General features: G+C 35.4%; 1 protein-coding gene across 1 annotated transcript; it reads right to left on the bottom strand.

Moving 5' to 3' along the window:
- Positions 1 to 222: 222 nt before the first annotated feature.
- On the bottom strand, positions 223 to 17,188 carry LOC133201498 (forkhead box protein O-like). The gene is made up of 2 exons (XM_061337295.1): positions 16,613 to 17,188; positions 223 to 2,378 (listed from the first exon to the last, which is right to left on the bottom strand). The coding sequence occupies exons 1-2, from the start codon at positions 16,964 to 16,966 to the stop codon at positions 747 to 749; spliced, it is 1,986 nt and encodes a 661-aa protein (XP_061193279.1). The 5' UTR covers positions 16,967 to 17,188; the 3' UTR covers positions 223 to 746.
- Between the last annotated feature and the right edge of the window lie 843 nt (positions 17,189 to 18,031).

The raw sequence follows: 18,031 nt of genomic DNA, 5'->3' as shown, positions 1-18,031 counted from the left end.
CGTAAAAATTATGAAGTTATGATTTTAAAAAACCTCTAACGTAAAAATTATGAAGAAACAATCCTGCCATATTTTTCATACCTATCAGTTTTCAGACTTCATATACAATGATCCCATAAAATTAAGATATATGGTCCTAAAACTCGCAAACTTCACTCCCAGCTCAACAAATCTGTGAAAGTGACTCATGAAATTTCTTCAGAAATTGCACTTCATCATTCCGTAAAGAATATATAAATGGCTCTGTTGCTGTCCTTTCCTTTTCCATGAGGTGTGGCTACTGTATCGAGAATAGATGTGTACTCCTTGAATAGCTCTGTAAATGTGTTCGAGACACACTCGAGTCTTCATGAAGAAATCTGTAGCACACGGATTGAACATGCACTATATGTCTGAGATCACTCTTTTCTCCCCTTTAAATGTTCTCTTTTTCCTGGACCATTTGTCCTCTTACTCTGCACTATTACTAAGTAGAGGCTTTGTTTATTTTCACTCCAAGTTCCACATGCACCTCCTTTTTAATAGCTGAGTATGCAGGGCATCCTCGCTCTGTATTGCTCTGTTGTTCAAGTTGCTGATATTGTAGTGCTGCCACATAAAGAGAATCTGGAGTTCGGTCTGGGGGACAACAAATATATTTTTTTTTTGTTAGACACAACAACTACTGAAATGATATTTGAACTCCAGTCTTCTCATCACAATCACTCCATCTTTTCCTACATACCTGCTAGGGCAGAAAACCATCATTATCGAACCATGTTTTGTGATTCTAAAGATCCTGCTGGACTTGTGCCAACCGGATCAAAGTCAAAATCCAAACTGCCCTCCAGGTGGATTTCCTGCTGAAGCACTTTCTGCATGTCACTGTCTGATTCAAAGAAATCGGGACTCAGTTCATTCAGGGAAGTACCCGAACTGTTTTCAGAGATTACTGGCTGTGAAGAGATGACTGACTGTGTTGAGGTCATATTTGGAGAGCCAGCAAGAGCCTGATGAAGTGATGTCATGACATTTCTAGCATTCTGCTGTGAAGAAACCAAGTTGTTGTTCAGTCCATTGCTCAGACTCATGTTTTGTCTGGGCACTGGACACAGATTTGTGAAGCCTGTATTTTGTGAGGTGGAGAAGGGGACCTGATTTGTATTTGTTGTCTGTTTAGAGTACTGTGGGCTAGACTTCTGAGTGAGGGCCTGTCTGAGTAGGGAGTCTGAGGGTGACTGCCTGATGAGGGCTTCAGAGCTCTGTTCCAGACAGCGCTGGAGCAGCGAAGGCTGAGATGGGGAGGTTGGCTGTCGATTCATCATTGGTTGCTGTGGAGACATTGGCTTCATGCTGGGCTGTGGCGAGTGTTGCTGCTGGCCATAATTCATCATATGGTTGTTGAAATTAGGACTCACCTGTTGTTGAGGTGAGCGCGCTGGCGAGGACATCTGTGTGTTAATGCTCAAAGAACTACCAGATGGGCTTCCACTGTTCTGCTGCATTAGTAAGGCCTCTTGCTGGGAGTACATCGGGCTATGTTGGGCTGACTGAGGGCTGTTGTACATTCTTATATTCTGTTGCTGCTGCAATGGCATATCCCCAAATCCTCCATTAGACATCAACAGTTGCTCTAAGCTGCCCTGTTGCTGAGGACTTCGTCTCAAGGAATCTTGGTAGGTGGGAGGGGCTGGGAGGGTACTACCATATTGATTGCTGTCATTGAAGTTGGCACTTTGATCATTATACTGCGACATATTCATGTTTCCATTAGAAGACATCATCTGTTGTGTTACATTCTCATTGATATTTCCTTGACTGGAGTTGAGCAAAGAGTGCACCATTCCCCCTTCGAGCATCTCGATCTCACTGGGATCCATTCTGAGCCCCATGTCATCTGGTATTCCCATATTACTATCTAGCTTCATTCCATCCACCAGACTGCTAATAATAGGATCATATGGAACATCATTGTAGCTTCCAGATGTATCCAGTTCCTGGCCCCAATGGATCGGGGACATCCTGGGTACCTGATTATCATGAAGGTCTGGCTCTATACTAGCTGGTATTGGCGACAACCGACCACAGCTACTGGCATTAGAACTCGCTCGAGGTCGGAAGTCTGGACTCAACTGAAAACTCAATGGTGAGTCTAGATAGTCCTCTGTTGTTGACGATGGACTGTTGTTCTCTAAGGCAGCCCTCATGGCCTCCACTTTCTTTTTGACCCGACCTCGACGTTTTTCGTAGCTTTTGGTCTCCATACTGCTGACTCTTCGTCTGGGGGTTTTGCCAGGTTTGGCATCTGGATTAATGACCCACCAGGAACTTTTCCCTGTACCTTCATTCTGAATCCGCATGAAGCGACTGTGTAGAGACAGGTTGTGTCTGATGGAGTTCTGAAATAACCAAAGAGCAGACTTTATTTTACTGTTTTACAGTGAGTACTTGATACTCTATATTGCAAAGCAGGGGCTGACAAATCCAATTGCCCAGTGCCGGGGACTAGAAATTTTAGGGATAGACAAGTGAATTTTTATTAACCATGTTAACCACTTGCCCTTTCGCGAAAAAAAGTCTTAGTTTCAAGTGGACATGGGGGCTTGTACATGTAATGATCATTTTGTCTTCCTACTTTTTATATTTTATAGTAGGGCAAATTTTTGACCATGCAATTGCCAGTGGGCAAGTACTTGAAAAATCTTATTGTCAGCCCATGCAAAGTAAGAAACTTTTACAGATATTCAAAACATGTCAAATTAAATCAACCTTCACAGACCTCACCATTTCAAAAACCAAATTTATGAATTTTCTAATATTTAGAAATTGAAAACCCTAACAGAATTCACTGATTTTTTTTTTCTTTATTTCTAGAAACCTCTATAAGTATCTGATATGAAAGCCAAGTAACTGGCTAAAAAATAGCAATTAACAAATTTAGAATTTTTATATTGCAAGATACTTTAAACATGATTATCACCAAAGCACAATATTATTGAACATGCTCAATGATGAGTCAGAATGTAGGGGGAAAAAATTATTGTGATCAGAAAAAAGTTAACCTTGTCACAATGAGACCCAAAAAAAAGTGGAAAAAGAATTTTCAGACAAGAATGACTTTAAGCACATTAAGGATGCTGATTTACACATAGCAGAAATAATATCAGGTGACCTTCTCTGCTAATTCTTACATCATGTTAATCTTGTTAAAAGCCAATCACGTCAGACACATCTGAAGACCAACACTAAAGAACATTAAATATTTTAATTTCATCTTACTATGGGGTCCAGAATAACCTTTTCATGACATTTATAAAAAGGGGGGGGGGGGGAGTTTACATCTGGCCACTGAACATTTTAACAGACTTGCCCTGCCCTTGCCCAGTGTCAAATGTGATTCAAAGCTACTCCATTGAATTTCAATGTTCCAATTAAAGATTTACATCTATACTGTGTGAATGTATCAAGATGAATTTCCCTCACATATCACTTCATAACCACTTTGAGGCTAAGAAGATATTTCCAGTTTGTTTAGTGCAATCGGTGTTCTGCACATATTCAAGTCATGGGCTCAAACAAAAAACCTCAAAGTTTGAATTCTTAATACAGTGTACTGTAATATTAGTGAGTCTGCTACTCTTGTGAGATTTACATTTCAGAAACAAAACATATTAAAACTACAAAAGTATTCCTAAGTCAGAAATACCTGAATTACAAAGCAGTGTAAAATTCATATTAAAATGCCTATGCAAAAAAAGATTGATTCAAACCCCATCTAATCTCCTTGCCCAAGTCTCGATCTCATACCCATTTTAACCCCAAAGCCTCAATATCATACCCATCCTAAGCCTCATCTAAGTTAACTAACCCCTAGTCTCAATCTCCTGCCCATACTAACCCCTAGTCTAAATATCCTACCTATACTAACCCCTAGTCTCAATCTCCTACCCATACTAACCCCTAGTCTAAATATCCTACCCATACTAACCCCTAGTCTCAATCTCCTACCCATACTAACCCCTAGTCTCAATCTCCTACCCATACTAACCCCTAGTCTCAATCTCCTGCCCATACTAACCCCTAGACTAAATATCCTACCTATACTAACCCCTAGTCTCAATCTCCTACCCATACTAACCCCTAGTCTCAATCTCCTACCCATACTAACCCCTACTCTCAATCTCCTACCCATACTAACCCCTAGTCTCAATCTCCTACCCATACTAACCCCTACTCTCAATCTCCTACCAATACTAACCCCTAGTCTCAATCTCCCATTACAACCCCGAGTCTCAATCTCATACCCATGATAAACCCTTTATCCCCTTGCCTCAATCTTATACCCATTCTAACCCCCTCCCTCCCCCTTCCTAGCCTCAATCTTATACTTATTCTTCCCCCAGCCTCAACTCTCATCCATTCTAAACCCCTTATAAAGCTTAAAGCTTAAACCCTTCTTCCCAGGCCCCACCTCAATCTCCTATCCATTCACCTCCACCCCCACCCCCACCTCAATATCATACCCATTCTAACCCCTAACCTCACTCACAGACCCACCTTCATCCTACATCATATTTAAATACCCATCCTCACCCCAGCCTCAATCTTACACCAGTTTATCTTGTCAATGTGATACCTGACTTTCTGCTGTAACATCGTTTGAATCATGCGACTGTGGTCTTACAGACAGGATACAGTAGCAGTTCCTACAGGGAACTCACCACCAAGGTCACATCCCATTCATACGGACTTTACATCAATGGGGGAGCCCCTCGAGTTTCTAATCAGGATATTGCCAACCGTGATTGGCTAACAGCTGAATGGATGACCTCTGTCATTTGTACTTTTTACAGAGGTCACATACATTGAAATCAAGTTATGGGTCTTCATATTTCTAACTGGTATACTGTATAATACTGGTTATTTTAGCAACCAGCATTTAGTGATTTTATGCTAAATCAGGGTATTTTTTTTATTTACATACTCAATTTTTATCTATATAAGAAATAACTATACATATTTTCTCAATATTTGTCACTGAGTTGTTAGCAACATTAAATTTATGTTGCTTAAATTATTCCAAAATTAGATGGTCGCCAAAAATTTCCATTACTGTGGAATCATTAAATTTTGTAGTGGTTCAATTATGTCCCCTCAAACCTGTAAAATTCAAGCAATCCATGAAAATTGGCCCCTACAAATTTTAATGGTTTCACAGTATATGGTATGTTTCTGTCATAAGGATAAATTCTTAATGATTCTATGTCATAGCTCCTATCATTTCTTAATTTATAGGACATATTTATGTAACTTTAACCAATTAACTTATAACACAATTATCTTTGTCAACTCTGCACTTTTACTGCAAGGGAGAATGTGACATTAAGTACATACAACTCTCGCTACAAAGAACATCCAATATAACACAACGATTGCTTCCCTCTGATTAAGGACCGATTTCCTCCTCACTGTCCTAGTGACCTACTTTTCAGCACCTTCCTGGTCAGACTACAAAGGCCCTATGTCACTGGCAATTGTCAGATGAATAATCACTCGGAAATGTCTGAGAGCTTCTAAGACAATCAGCCTACAATAGCTCCAATATCTGGTATCGACCCCACACACAGAATGTCACATGCATAAGATGCACCTTATTTTAGGTTCAAGTCTTATGTAAGCATGATAAGTGTTCCGCATGTCAAGAAACCTAGTCTTATGCTCAAATCAATTCAAGATTCACAAAGAATGTTTCAAATAGAGAAATAATCTTTCCAACATAGAATTTGTGAGAAATTTACTTTTTATAAACAATATTTACCAGATTTAATTTTATATTGCAGTTTATTTATAGACAATGAATACAGAATTTCAAATTACCAATACTTTATTAATGACCACTACCAAAATAAAGATTCACTGTGCTGGACTGAGCAGGATATCATATCTTTCAACATGTTCAATTAAATATACATTTCCCCACTTCAATTGCAAATTCTTGGATGGAATCATTTTACTTGAGTACATATAACACATAAAAAGTGTAAACTTCTGACATTTTGATTTATCAAGATTTTAGTCAGCTACCTTGCAGTTAATACAGATGACGTTACTGCATGTCTCTGTACGACACACAGAGAGGCCGCAGGGCCCCCTTCTTTCAGTGATTAGTGTTGTCTAAAACACAAAGAATTAACACTGGAGACAACCTGATTTCCCTATTTCTTTGATCTCTTAATTGACTTGTTAAACACATCAATCAACCTGGGATCTGATCCTCATAATCATATTAATGCTTGCCACTCTCATTCAAAGTTATTAAACCATATGATGAATTTTAAATTATTTCGCTACTTGACAATCCATACATACATTTAATACAAATTGAAGGTCAATCATTTTCTTCTCTCTCTCTATGTTAAAATAGCTATGCTCCTGTCTTAAAATGATGTACTTTCCTTCCTCGTTTGAATAAATTTCCCTTCCTCTGCAAAATCTGCATTCAAGGATAATTCTTATCAAGTGATGGTACATTGTTTTTTTTTTAATTTTGAATTCCCAGAATACAGTAAAAATTGTCTAATCATCTGATTCAAATTAAAATATTGCAATATATATATCACAAAATGGTTTCACTCGCAATACTCTTGTTACGGCTGCTCCCAGCTATACAAGTGCGGTGTTTATCATTTAAATATGTACTATGTATTCAAAGAAAAGATTATATCTTACTAATCTACAATGTAACTTGAAATTAATAGATGTAAAAATATAAGTATCGGTTATAGAATTGTAAATTTTGGATGTTCATTGTGTCATAACACAGAAGGCTGTGTAGAAAAATTTCCAGAATGAGCGTTATTCAATTTGTCAGCACAGCCGTACTTGTTATGACACAATGAACATCCAAAATTTACAATTCAATGCTCAAGTAATTATGTTGGAAAAATTGAAACCAAGAGGATACAAGATGTACAATAGCAATTGTCTACGACAACTGGGAAAAAAATAATTAAATTATAACTATTCACGAAAAGGGTTGTAAACACTGAGATTACACAGTTTTCATACAAAGAAGATGTCTAAATTAAAAGAACTGAAAGATACCAATATGCCTCCATTTTCTGCCAGCTAAATTTGAAATATCTCCTGATTCAATATAAAAAGGACAGACTTCACTTGAATGTTTTACTCACACATATTTACTGGGATCAGATAGACTATGGGCAAGTACATGCAAGAAACAATAAAACTCACTCCCTGAGTTTGTAGCTCTTAAGGTCTAAAATTACTATCTACAATCCAACTGAAATTCATCAATCTGATAACTGGTTTTTTTTTTTTTTTGTTAAATATCATCTTCCAGAACAAATAGCAAATATTACTTTTTATTCAATAACACACTTTACAAAAGATAAAGTAGGTCAATTCTATACAGTGACACATGATTTCTCATTCCAATCAATAATCTGCAAAAGCTCTCAGACTTTTTGACAAATCTTCCAGAAATAAAAATGTTACACAAAGAATCTATATATGAATTTCTGACCCCGACCTTTGACCTTAAAATCAATAGAATTTTCTTGAGGTCATAAGGAGTTGAACATGTGATGTAAAATTTCATTGCAAAAGTTCAAAAGCTTCTCGAGATATCACCTGGAAATGAAGGTTTTACACAGTGAATACACACTGACAGGAAACCCAAATAAATATCCCTCACTTTCAATGAAAGTGGGAGACAAAAATAAGGTAGCACTTAATGAATTTAATCTCTCTGTAATTGATTCTTCTAAGAGCAATGATTTTGTTACTCCCACCCCCCTCAACTCAAACCCCATGCAAATTGCCAATAACATGCACTGAAGATTTGTTCATTGGGAAGAAAAATATATTCAAAAAAGTCTCAACAAAATGATGACATATATTTCTTTTTCCCCACTAAAATAAACAAACGGCTAAGATTTCATTCCAATCAATCAACATTATATTGGAAGAACACACCTTTAAAATATCATGTCACTCAAGTTTTTTTTTTTTAAATAAAAGCAACAGAAATAATGATAAATTCACTCCATTTTTCATGTGACTCTTAAATTACGTATTTAAACAAACTAGTGTTTACGTCAAACTGAACTAAAATGACATGACTCAAAATTCAAGTGCAATTCCTGTTGACCCAACTGCACTTTTCTACACATCCCTATTGCCTCTAAATGCGCAAAACACAGATAGAGGAGTGTTCCGGAATTTTTTTTTTTTGGCCTCATTATTACATCAAAACAAACACACCTTTTTACACATGCCTTTTACAATGGCATATTGTAATAAAATGCATACCATGTTATTGTAGATTTGGCAAATGGCTGAATACAGATAGAGTTATGAATACAGAAGCTTTAAAAAATTAGAGATCTAAATTTAGCTTTTAAACATTAAATCAGGCCACTTTTTTAAAAGTTCCTATGCACATACAGAAGTTTTAATCTTTGCTGGAATCAAGGCCATTATACCACATTTAAATGTACCCTTGCATAATACAAGCTCAGGTTGATTCAACCATGACTAGAGCATGTGTCAAGTCCTTGAAATCCACTTAACAAGCAGTCAAACTACAAATAATACCTAACATACATATAGGTGACCAAATGGGGGAAGTGGTCAGGTAAATATACAGCAACTTTAAGCATGTAATATTCGTACAATTTCTTCACATGTTCATTAAAATTTCTTGCCCCTACCCCCAGGAACATTATCAGCCATACAGCTTGATTGCCATTAAACCATTATGCTCTTTCCATAATGTCACATTCAACACACTGAGCTCAGCCAGTAATATAGCAATTACACTACGTTTCATTTATTTATTGCACTGTGCACTAGCTATCGTGATGCAATAGAAAATGTCATAAGCAGGCAAGAAGCATTATAGCGCACAGAATATCAGAAAATAGCAGAAAATCACAGCAAACTGCTGAAAAATAACTGTCTCACTCAGGAATCTCTCCTTCTCAACTATGTGTTATTCTCTCAAACATATGGCATTATTTTCATTCACCAGCATATAAATAGAACTGAACTACAAAAACTGTATGAGAACCAAAGGTAAAAATGAATATTGTAGAAATTTTGACCAGTGTCACATTGTCACAAGACAACCAATTGTAAAAGAGTTAGGCTCACTTTATGCATAAAATGGCCCTGTCCTTTAACCAATTACTTGTCTGTTGCCCTCTGTACAATATCCAACATTAATACAAAGTATAGTTCCAGACTTAGTGCTTTCATTTCCTATAACAACATTTCCTTTGAGAGTCCAGGTATTGGAGTACAGGGTTTGTGAAATTGCAATGTTCTTGAATTTTGCAGAAAACAAGTGTATTTGAGTATCTTTAGCAAAAGACTTAAAATACGAGCATATGCTTTGATCCAAAAAATGTTTTATAATCTTCAGAAACAATATAATTTCACATTTTGGATCAGAGGTTGTGCTGTAATATATGAAATGTTGAAAAAAATAGCTTAAACTTTCGGCTATTTTTGAAGGAATTCCAAGGATATTGGAATAATGATGTATTTCATGATGTCATAATGCATTAACTAGTGAGCAATTACATCATTTTTAAAAGATATGCAGTCACCAAGGGTCAAAATTATATTAAATGCATTGTCAACTGAAACTGAGCAGTTTTGGCTTTTCAAAAATTCACAGGGCCAAAAAAGGCCCTAAGTTAACCTTGCTCTTTGAAAGCCCAACAAATGTTTCTGTCCTGCACTCTGCAAGGTCCTCGAGTACTTATTAGTAACTTGACACCTACTGCTGATAGAGACCATTAATATTTTGTGTTTAATTTAAATTCAAATCATACAAACTCCATCATATTAACATTTTATCTATAAATTTAAACTGTGTGTTATTTCACTTGGTTGATACAATTGAGATAGGCTGATAAAAATGATCATGAAATGACCATAACTGTCCTGGCTGACTATGCATACTTCTAATCTTAGAATTAGGTCAGTGAATATCTAAACAACCTCCTCAGATAGATACAGTCCCAATGACTTTGATTGCCAATGGTGTTGAAAGAAAAAAATTCTTCTTATATTTATCATCAAAATCATTTCACTCCAAATCTCACTTTTGAGAATAAATGCCATCATAACTCCAGTTGTACCAAATTCACATGCATGATCTATGCATACCAAAATGACTCAGAAACAAGATATAAATCTTGTTTAAAAACTTATTATAACAGAACATTGAATCTTCAGAATTAACACTGCATTTACCAGGTTTAGCCCTGCTGAAAAGTTAGAGATGTCTTGGTCTACCATGGACTTAACATGTTTACTGGAAAATAGGGTTCTCCTGTTTTTCTCTCACTTTATGAAACCCTTTATGATGCCCTTCAGTAACATTTGTACTTTATGACCCCATGAAACAAGTCAACTAGACAGTTTAATCTGTAATAGGCAGGCCATGTCTGTCTGTCTGTCAGTCTGTCTGCTTAACATTATTTCATAAAGTACACAGATAGAACCAACCAGTCTTCAAATGCAATTACTCAGTTTCCAACACAATGGTTTATTAGCTTATTTCCATAATCTTTTGATGTGATTAGCATGTCATTTAGATCTAAGGAAAAAGGAATAATTATAAATTTACATGAATATGATGATGGGCGTTTTCCTTTACAATTGTTAGATTAATGCATGTACCGCTAATTCCTCTGACTGAATACATGTATATATACATGTATAGCAGTACTTTAAAGGCTAGAACTGAAAATCACAATAAAAAGTAGTGAAAAAATGGTTGTATGAATTCTCCAGAGACTGCTCAAAAATCCAGAACAGTTTCAATACTTCTTATTTTATTATCATTGTTCACATTAACTTTCAACTGAAGAACAACATACAGGGGTCTAGAATTACGCTTTCCCGTTGCCCGGGGCAAGTGAAATGTCATCTCGGGAAAGATAGTTTTCAGGATAAACTTACCCGAACGGGAAAGTAATAAATTTCAGGCTAAGCCAGTAAAACTTTTCGAGTTTATTAAAAGAATTCAATAACAATAAACATTCAATTACATTGTAATTAAAATCTGCACAAGTCTGCTACATTTCGTTTCTTTAATCAGTAATCTCCAATGCTTATCATAGGAAGTCCAGTTACTTGTATAATATCGGAACCAATCCGGAAAGATCTCAAAATTACAGAATGGCTTTAAAAACAGAAACGATGTTTTGGAAACAATGTTTTGTCAATATATGATTAAATCAATAGATATTTTAATAAAATAATAAACAAGTACATAATAACTGCTTTTAAGTGGCTTATACATTAAAACCTCACAATAAAAAAATAAAATAGATTTGTTTATATTTTTCTAGATTTTAGTTTTCGAGTTCTGTTTTGGGTTAATTAATGATACGTTTTCAAATAAACAGATCAGCAAAATTCAATGACTTTCTGGTATGTTTTCCAAAAAAAATAAATCAGTAAAACTAGACGATTTTCTCTATCTTTTTGGGGGCAAGTGAATTTTGAAACTGGGCAAGTGGATTCCCAGTCATTACTTGCCCGTGGGCAAGTGAATTTCAAAAAAAATTCTAGACCCCTGAACATATGTTAAATCTAGGTTGTCTTGGAAAAAAATCGGGTTCACAATTTGATATACATGTATATATATGTTTTAGTTTGAACTTCTGGCCATTTTTAAGATGTGTACAGACCATGACATACTGTGGTCCATTTTCAGAGGAGTCAGTTTTCTGTGAGCAACCTGCAGTATGTCTAAGTCACCTCGAGTTCTGAACTTGATCACTGAAATAGATCCATTTCATTTCTTCTTCTTGGTGACAATAAACAACTTTCCTCACACTAGATTTTTATCCCATGTGCATTAGCTATTAAATAATTATTTTTCATACAGGCTACAGTAAACTGAGTTTTGCTGTAATAGTTAACACATGCATCCAAAACTAACAGTAAAAAGCTCTTAAATTTAAATTTATAGATATATCTTTTGAATCAGATATAGATTTAATATATTTTTTGAAGATCTGGAAGTGATTTCAAATCTTTGATGCATGTGAATAAATTTACAATTTGAGTGTTGAATTTGAACCTCACTAACTTGTTTTGGGAGTCCTTTATGCCCTTTTCCCCTCTAAATTGACAGGTACCCCTCCAGAAGTAGTGTCGGTCCACACCTCTGACCGACATATGCCGTTTATAATCCCTACATGTGGTCAGTTGTTTACAGTCTGACTGTTGGCCAAAAACATCACTCATTTGTCATACTTTATAATGGAGTGTGACTCAAGGAGGCATGATTCTTTAAACGCTTCCAAGATCAACCAAGAAAACAAGAAATCATTTATAATAGCTTCAGTATATTCTCAGATGTGCTTGTACATATAGTCTGCATTTTATTTAGAATGCACTCTTCAGAAAACTATAGGAAATGTCATATATATATAGCAACTACATAAATATCTGGGGCATATTTACTTTTATAAATCTGTCCTATACACTACTTTTATCCCCCCTTGCAATGTAGTTGGAGGGGATATATAGCAACAGGCTTGTGTGTGAGTGAGTACACATTTAATGGAAGTTACAAAAGTAATAAATTATCTGGATCAAAGCTATTTTGCGAGGGGATGCTCCACTTTATGATGCCCTAGCTTGTTTTATTTTCTATTTTCTTTCAAGGATAACTCGGAAATGTGAACTGTTATCAACCCACCAACCAACCAACCCCCACCCCCAAAATTCTGAATGAATTTTACTTAATTGAGGATACAAGGTGTGCAATTAATTCTTTGACAATAACTAAAGGCTGATAATGTGTTTTTATGAAACTGTGCTGAGGTTGCAGACCTACTTTATGAACTAATAAACAGAGAGATGACTTGTTAGATCTCAATTATAAACAATGAGTTCGTCTGTACACATCAAAATTACCTACCATATTACAAGTAATCATATCTGACCTGCATATAATGTGGATGTTTACCTTTATATCTCAGAACCAAATTGACAGACATACATGAAAAGACTACATCTATTGCAATGTATTACATATAACAAGATTTAACTTATTAAGCATCTGGGAAACATAGAATAGCCTTACTCTGATCATCACAGAGACACTGATATGTCAATAACCAGATAACAACAAAAAAACTTTTGGTCCTGTCCTACTTATAATTCTTCTCTAAACCTTGATATCTTATAAATCATCAGATATTTTTTAAGTTTTCTTCCCATCTGATCTTTCTCAATTTTCTTTATTGATCTCCTTAAATTTGAAGTGAAGTTTGACTACATATGAATTTTCCTTCAAGGCACACATGTACACTAGCAATCATAAAATTTCTATTAACTTAAAGTATGTTCAAATTGAGACAAATATAGAATTCTGGGTCGTTCATAGCATTAAATGTGATCATTAATTCTCTCCCTGAATCGTCCAATATGTTGTGTGTTATTACATGAAGTCAAATTGTCTCTCTGCATGATGATACAGCCTTTAAAATAATTGTGCCAAACTGAACCTACCAATAAGTTTCCTGATAAATCACTCAATTATGTCAACAAGACTAAGTATTTAGGTCACCATTAGGAAAAATTTGCAAGTTACTAGACTATAATTGCAATACATTGTACATTTATCAAACTTCTCAGGAATTGTTGTCATATACCATCAATCCCAAAATTGAAGTACATTTGTCAGCAACATTTTTCTGTTTATAGCCCAAGATCTATTAATTTACTTTACTAACTTTGAATGTATGCCATAGGTCCCCTAAATAAAATGACTGCACAAAATTTAGCACTTAACGTGCCTAATCTATAGGTTCATCACATAGTTTTGTAAAACTAATGGATGGAAAGGAGTGATTTAGTCATTTACATAATGATCAATTTTTTCGTGTATACATTATAACCAAAAGAAGGTAACAATTACAAATGTACTCCTTGTACACATTCAGATCTAGGTAAAGTAAGATGTTTATATATATTTGTTTTAATCCTTTTCAACTTAACACTATAAGAGTTTGATTTATAAATAGAATTATACTGCTAAGATCACAAGTGATTGTGATCAGTACAAGATAGTATTTTTATCAGTACAACATCTTGTACAGTTAGGGCTTAAAATGAGGATCAGTCTGGAAACATGAGTAACAGGACTATATATATATATTTTTTTTTGGGGGGGGGGGGGGGGAGGGGCTTATTCCTTCTTGAAAAGTTTTTGTTGTTACAAAGTGACTGTGACCGTTTAACTAACCATCAATTCAATACAAGAGACACAATGAATCACAATCCCCAAGACAATGGCACTGAACACTAATGAAATTTTTTTTTTACGTCCCTCTCGAGAAATTTTCACTCATATGGAGACGCCACCACTTGCCAGTGGAGGGCTACAAATTTATACCTATGCTCGGCACTCAGGGCCATTGAGCAGAGACAACTTACGTCGCGAGACTAGAGCAGATGCTCTAACCACTGCACCATAATGAAAAAAGTTATTTGGACTTGCAGAAAATTGTGTTGTATAAACTAGATATATATATATATATATATATATATATATATATATATATATATATATATATATATATATATATATATTCATGGTGAAATTACTATAATCACCACTAAAGTAGGAATGTGAACTGTCTCTGAAGTGAAGTGTCAAGACCTGTCAATCAATGTGAAATACAACTACTTCCCTCCAAATGCACACATAATCCACACATTTATAAGTCTAGCAATTAAAACAACTGAAATATGCATTCAAATTATAGAATTTCGGTATTTTTTCATCCTGTGCCACCTGAGCACTCAACAGGTTCATAATAAAAGCTGCAGCAGCAAGGCACCTTGGCTTGTACCATTCATACACTGGATAATCTAAAATTCTCCTTGCTGCTATATTTAGGACTGTCAGTAGCTTAATTTTGTCCTAGTATTAGGACACATTGTCAGGGCAACATTTTATAATCAATCTAATATTACTTGTCTTAGACAAGTTCAGCATTAATTAACCATTACTTAATTCAACACTACTTTCTCAAATTCTGTTTACACTTTGTCTTGTCTAATGAGGTTTTGGATGAAGTGGATTTTTACTACCTTTTATTGATCATATGATTCAATGTATCTCAAACATTAATTTTTTACCAGTATAAATCAAAATGGTTTTATCATACTGTTACATTTGAAGCCTAGGGTCTTGAGTACAAACATCCAATCCTGAGCTCAGCTGTATTTTTTTTTAATGAATAATGACTCATTTTCAGAAGTCTTACACTGGACCAAAATGTCCGGGATTTTATATCTAAACATTTTGTTTGACTACCCTTTTCACATAAAAGGGGAAAAATCTCAACATCAGTACTGGACTATGAATATACTATGGGAGTTGGAGGCATGCCCCTCTAGAAATTTCCTGATAAATGTTGCAAGAATTTGCATTCTGGGAGCATATCTGGGGGCATTTCTAGAATTGGCACAAATTAGATATATTTGTTACATATATGTTTTATCACTCAGGATATTTTCCATAACTAACAGGGGAATTTTTACATTTTTTTTTCAAAAAGGGAAAGGTACCATTTACGCATTTAAACAGCCTTGATAAACCCCGCATGTGCACAATTCTAACATTTTGCTGACCCTTAATTTTTTTAACATGTTTAAAGAACAGATTTTTATTTCTGAAAATATATCAAGCAATAATTTATTTCTCCTTCAGACAAATTGTCGACAACTTTTCTGATCTTCAGACCATGTGCCCTGTGTGATCCAATTTAAATCTGATACTCTGCAATGACTGACGAGTTCCATCTGTCAGCCTGTCATTTCAGGCTACAGATATGCTTATCCAGAAGTCATTAGCCATGCACAGGCTTCTAGAGTCTTTGAACAACTTTCTATACCCACTGAAAAGGACTAGTCTATTAATTAATATAGGTCAAGGGGAAATTAATGCAGAAATTGAATATATATAAATATCAGATTACAATGAACTTCCAATCACTCTTGAAAAAAGAAATCTTAGTAGAGATTATTTTTTTCATTTGCCTGGTTTGGCATCTAAAATCTGTGTGCAATACCTGCATCTTTACTTTCGGTATTTTTTTTTTAAAAGAGGCAGTAGTCCATTTTACAGGTTCATTCGTATGCTTTCCAGAAGGTCTTGACCATGTTGACCCAGTTAAGAAAAATGAGTTCAAAGAGCCAGATTATCTTTAGTGTCTTAGACATTCAATTCTTGCTATTACATTCATGTAAAAGTAGATGAATTTATCATCAGCAAATATCTCCTTGGCCTTTAAGACAAAATTGTACAGATAAAATATTGTGTTATGCATATTCAATCTTGCATATATTGTATATTCATATATTCAATCTTGTAAAAACTGTAAGTAAAAACAATAAATTTATATGAAATTATTGTGCTTTATATATTCTGGCGAAAGAAGAGAGACATTATAACGGGACAGTTGTAAACACGTGGTAAGAGCCGCTACGTCACACAGTCAAAACAAACATTCGGCGAGGATCAAAAGAGGGCAAAATTAACCACAGGAATGTGACACAAGATACAAACCTTCCATCCTGCTGAACTTGTGCTGTCACCTTTATCCTTAAAATAGGGAACATTTTGTACCATCCAATCATAAATTTGTGACAATGTCAGTCTCTGCTCTGCAGAACTCTGAATCGCTTTCGTAATTAGGTCAGCGTAGGAAAGATTTCCCCATGCATTACGCCGAGACGAAGTCTTTTTATTCAAGCCCAGATTGTCCGGTTTTACATGATTGTCTGCTGTCGATTCGTCCGACACTGGGGAGCACTGCGCCTCTACCACATCCTCCTGTGGACGACAGGGCCAAGTATTACAGCGCACTCGCTGCTGTGGCTCGAAATCTGGGTCGATCTCAATGGGTTGACGGACGTCCATTTTGGATGTATGCACTTCTACTACGAGCGTAAGGCACTATCGCGGCTAAGATCCGCTACAAAAAACGAATTTGTTGTCGACGATCATATAGTCCAGAGCTTGACACACATTCCAATTCTTATTATCTAAACCATTAATCGCCTCATTTTCTGTTTCACCTCTAAGAACAGCTGTATTTTCAAACCAAAACAAATAATATTTAGCAGGTAATATTCCTCGCATCGGGGGCACCTGATGACGTAGTTGTTGTCACGGGTGATTTGCATATTCTGCGCAATCGATCATTGCGCAACTACTTTCCAACTTCCGCGAATAGGTCAACATACTTGCCAGAAAAGATTTATTTTTAGTGGACCTGGTACCAATGACCGATAGGAATTTCATACATTATAAATTAAATAGGGCCCCTCAGATATATTTGAATGGAGTTGCTATTTGATTAGTGTGTATGGGCATGTGAAAGCTCATGTGTTTTGTGACCTTAGGAAAGAATGGGGGTGCGGATCACACAATATCTACATTTTTTTCTCTCTCTCCAGATAAAAAGTCTACCATCTGCCGAGATTCACTGCTACGCAGACATGAGGCATCGTCCGACCTAAATTGTTAAAGACAGAACATTAGAATTTGAAAAAAATATTAGTATTCGATATGATAAGTAAAGGTATTTAAAAATTTCTATAAAATTTTACATGTATTAGAATTATATTAATATGTCTGAATGATATTTCTGGTGGTATCTTTCTGCCCCTATTATATGAAAGTTCCTCTTCTAAAGATTTTGTCAACTAGCAAGATAATTATGTCAACATACCACAAATAATGTCAAGAAAATGTAATTTTCTGTCTCAGTATGCAAGTTAGTTTTCTATTTTAAAAAAATGTCAATAATATGTCAACATGCAACATAAAATATGTCGACATGCAAGACAAATTGTGATGAATTTGGAAAATTTTATTTATCAAAAATCGCCTACATGTGACTTCCAACTGACATGCTAGATCTATGCAACTTCGATCTTTATATGTCGACATACGACTACTTATATATTTATGTTAATTGAC

The sequence above is a fragment of the Saccostrea echinata genome, unplaced genomic scaffold, assembly GCF_033153115.1.
Source record: "Saccostrea echinata isolate AGI-Se365-2 ecotype Australia unplaced genomic scaffold, CSIRO_AGI_Sech_v1 ptg000044l, whole genome shotgun sequence".
NCBI lineage: Eukaryota > Metazoa > Mollusca > Bivalvia > Ostreida > Ostreidae > Saccostrea > Saccostrea echinata.
This window is presented reverse-complemented; position numbering and strand designations above follow the sequence as displayed.

Excerpts from the sequence above, each read along its gene's own strand:
- LOC133201498 (XM_061337295.1), bottom strand. The coding sequence starts at position 16,966 with ATGGACGTCCGTCAACCCATTGAGATCGACCCAGATTTCGAGCCACAG. Across the intron at positions 2,379-16,612 it reads CAAGTTCAGCAGGATGGAAG|AACTCCATCAGACACAACCT; the intron begins GTTTGTATCTTG and ends TGGTTATTTCAG.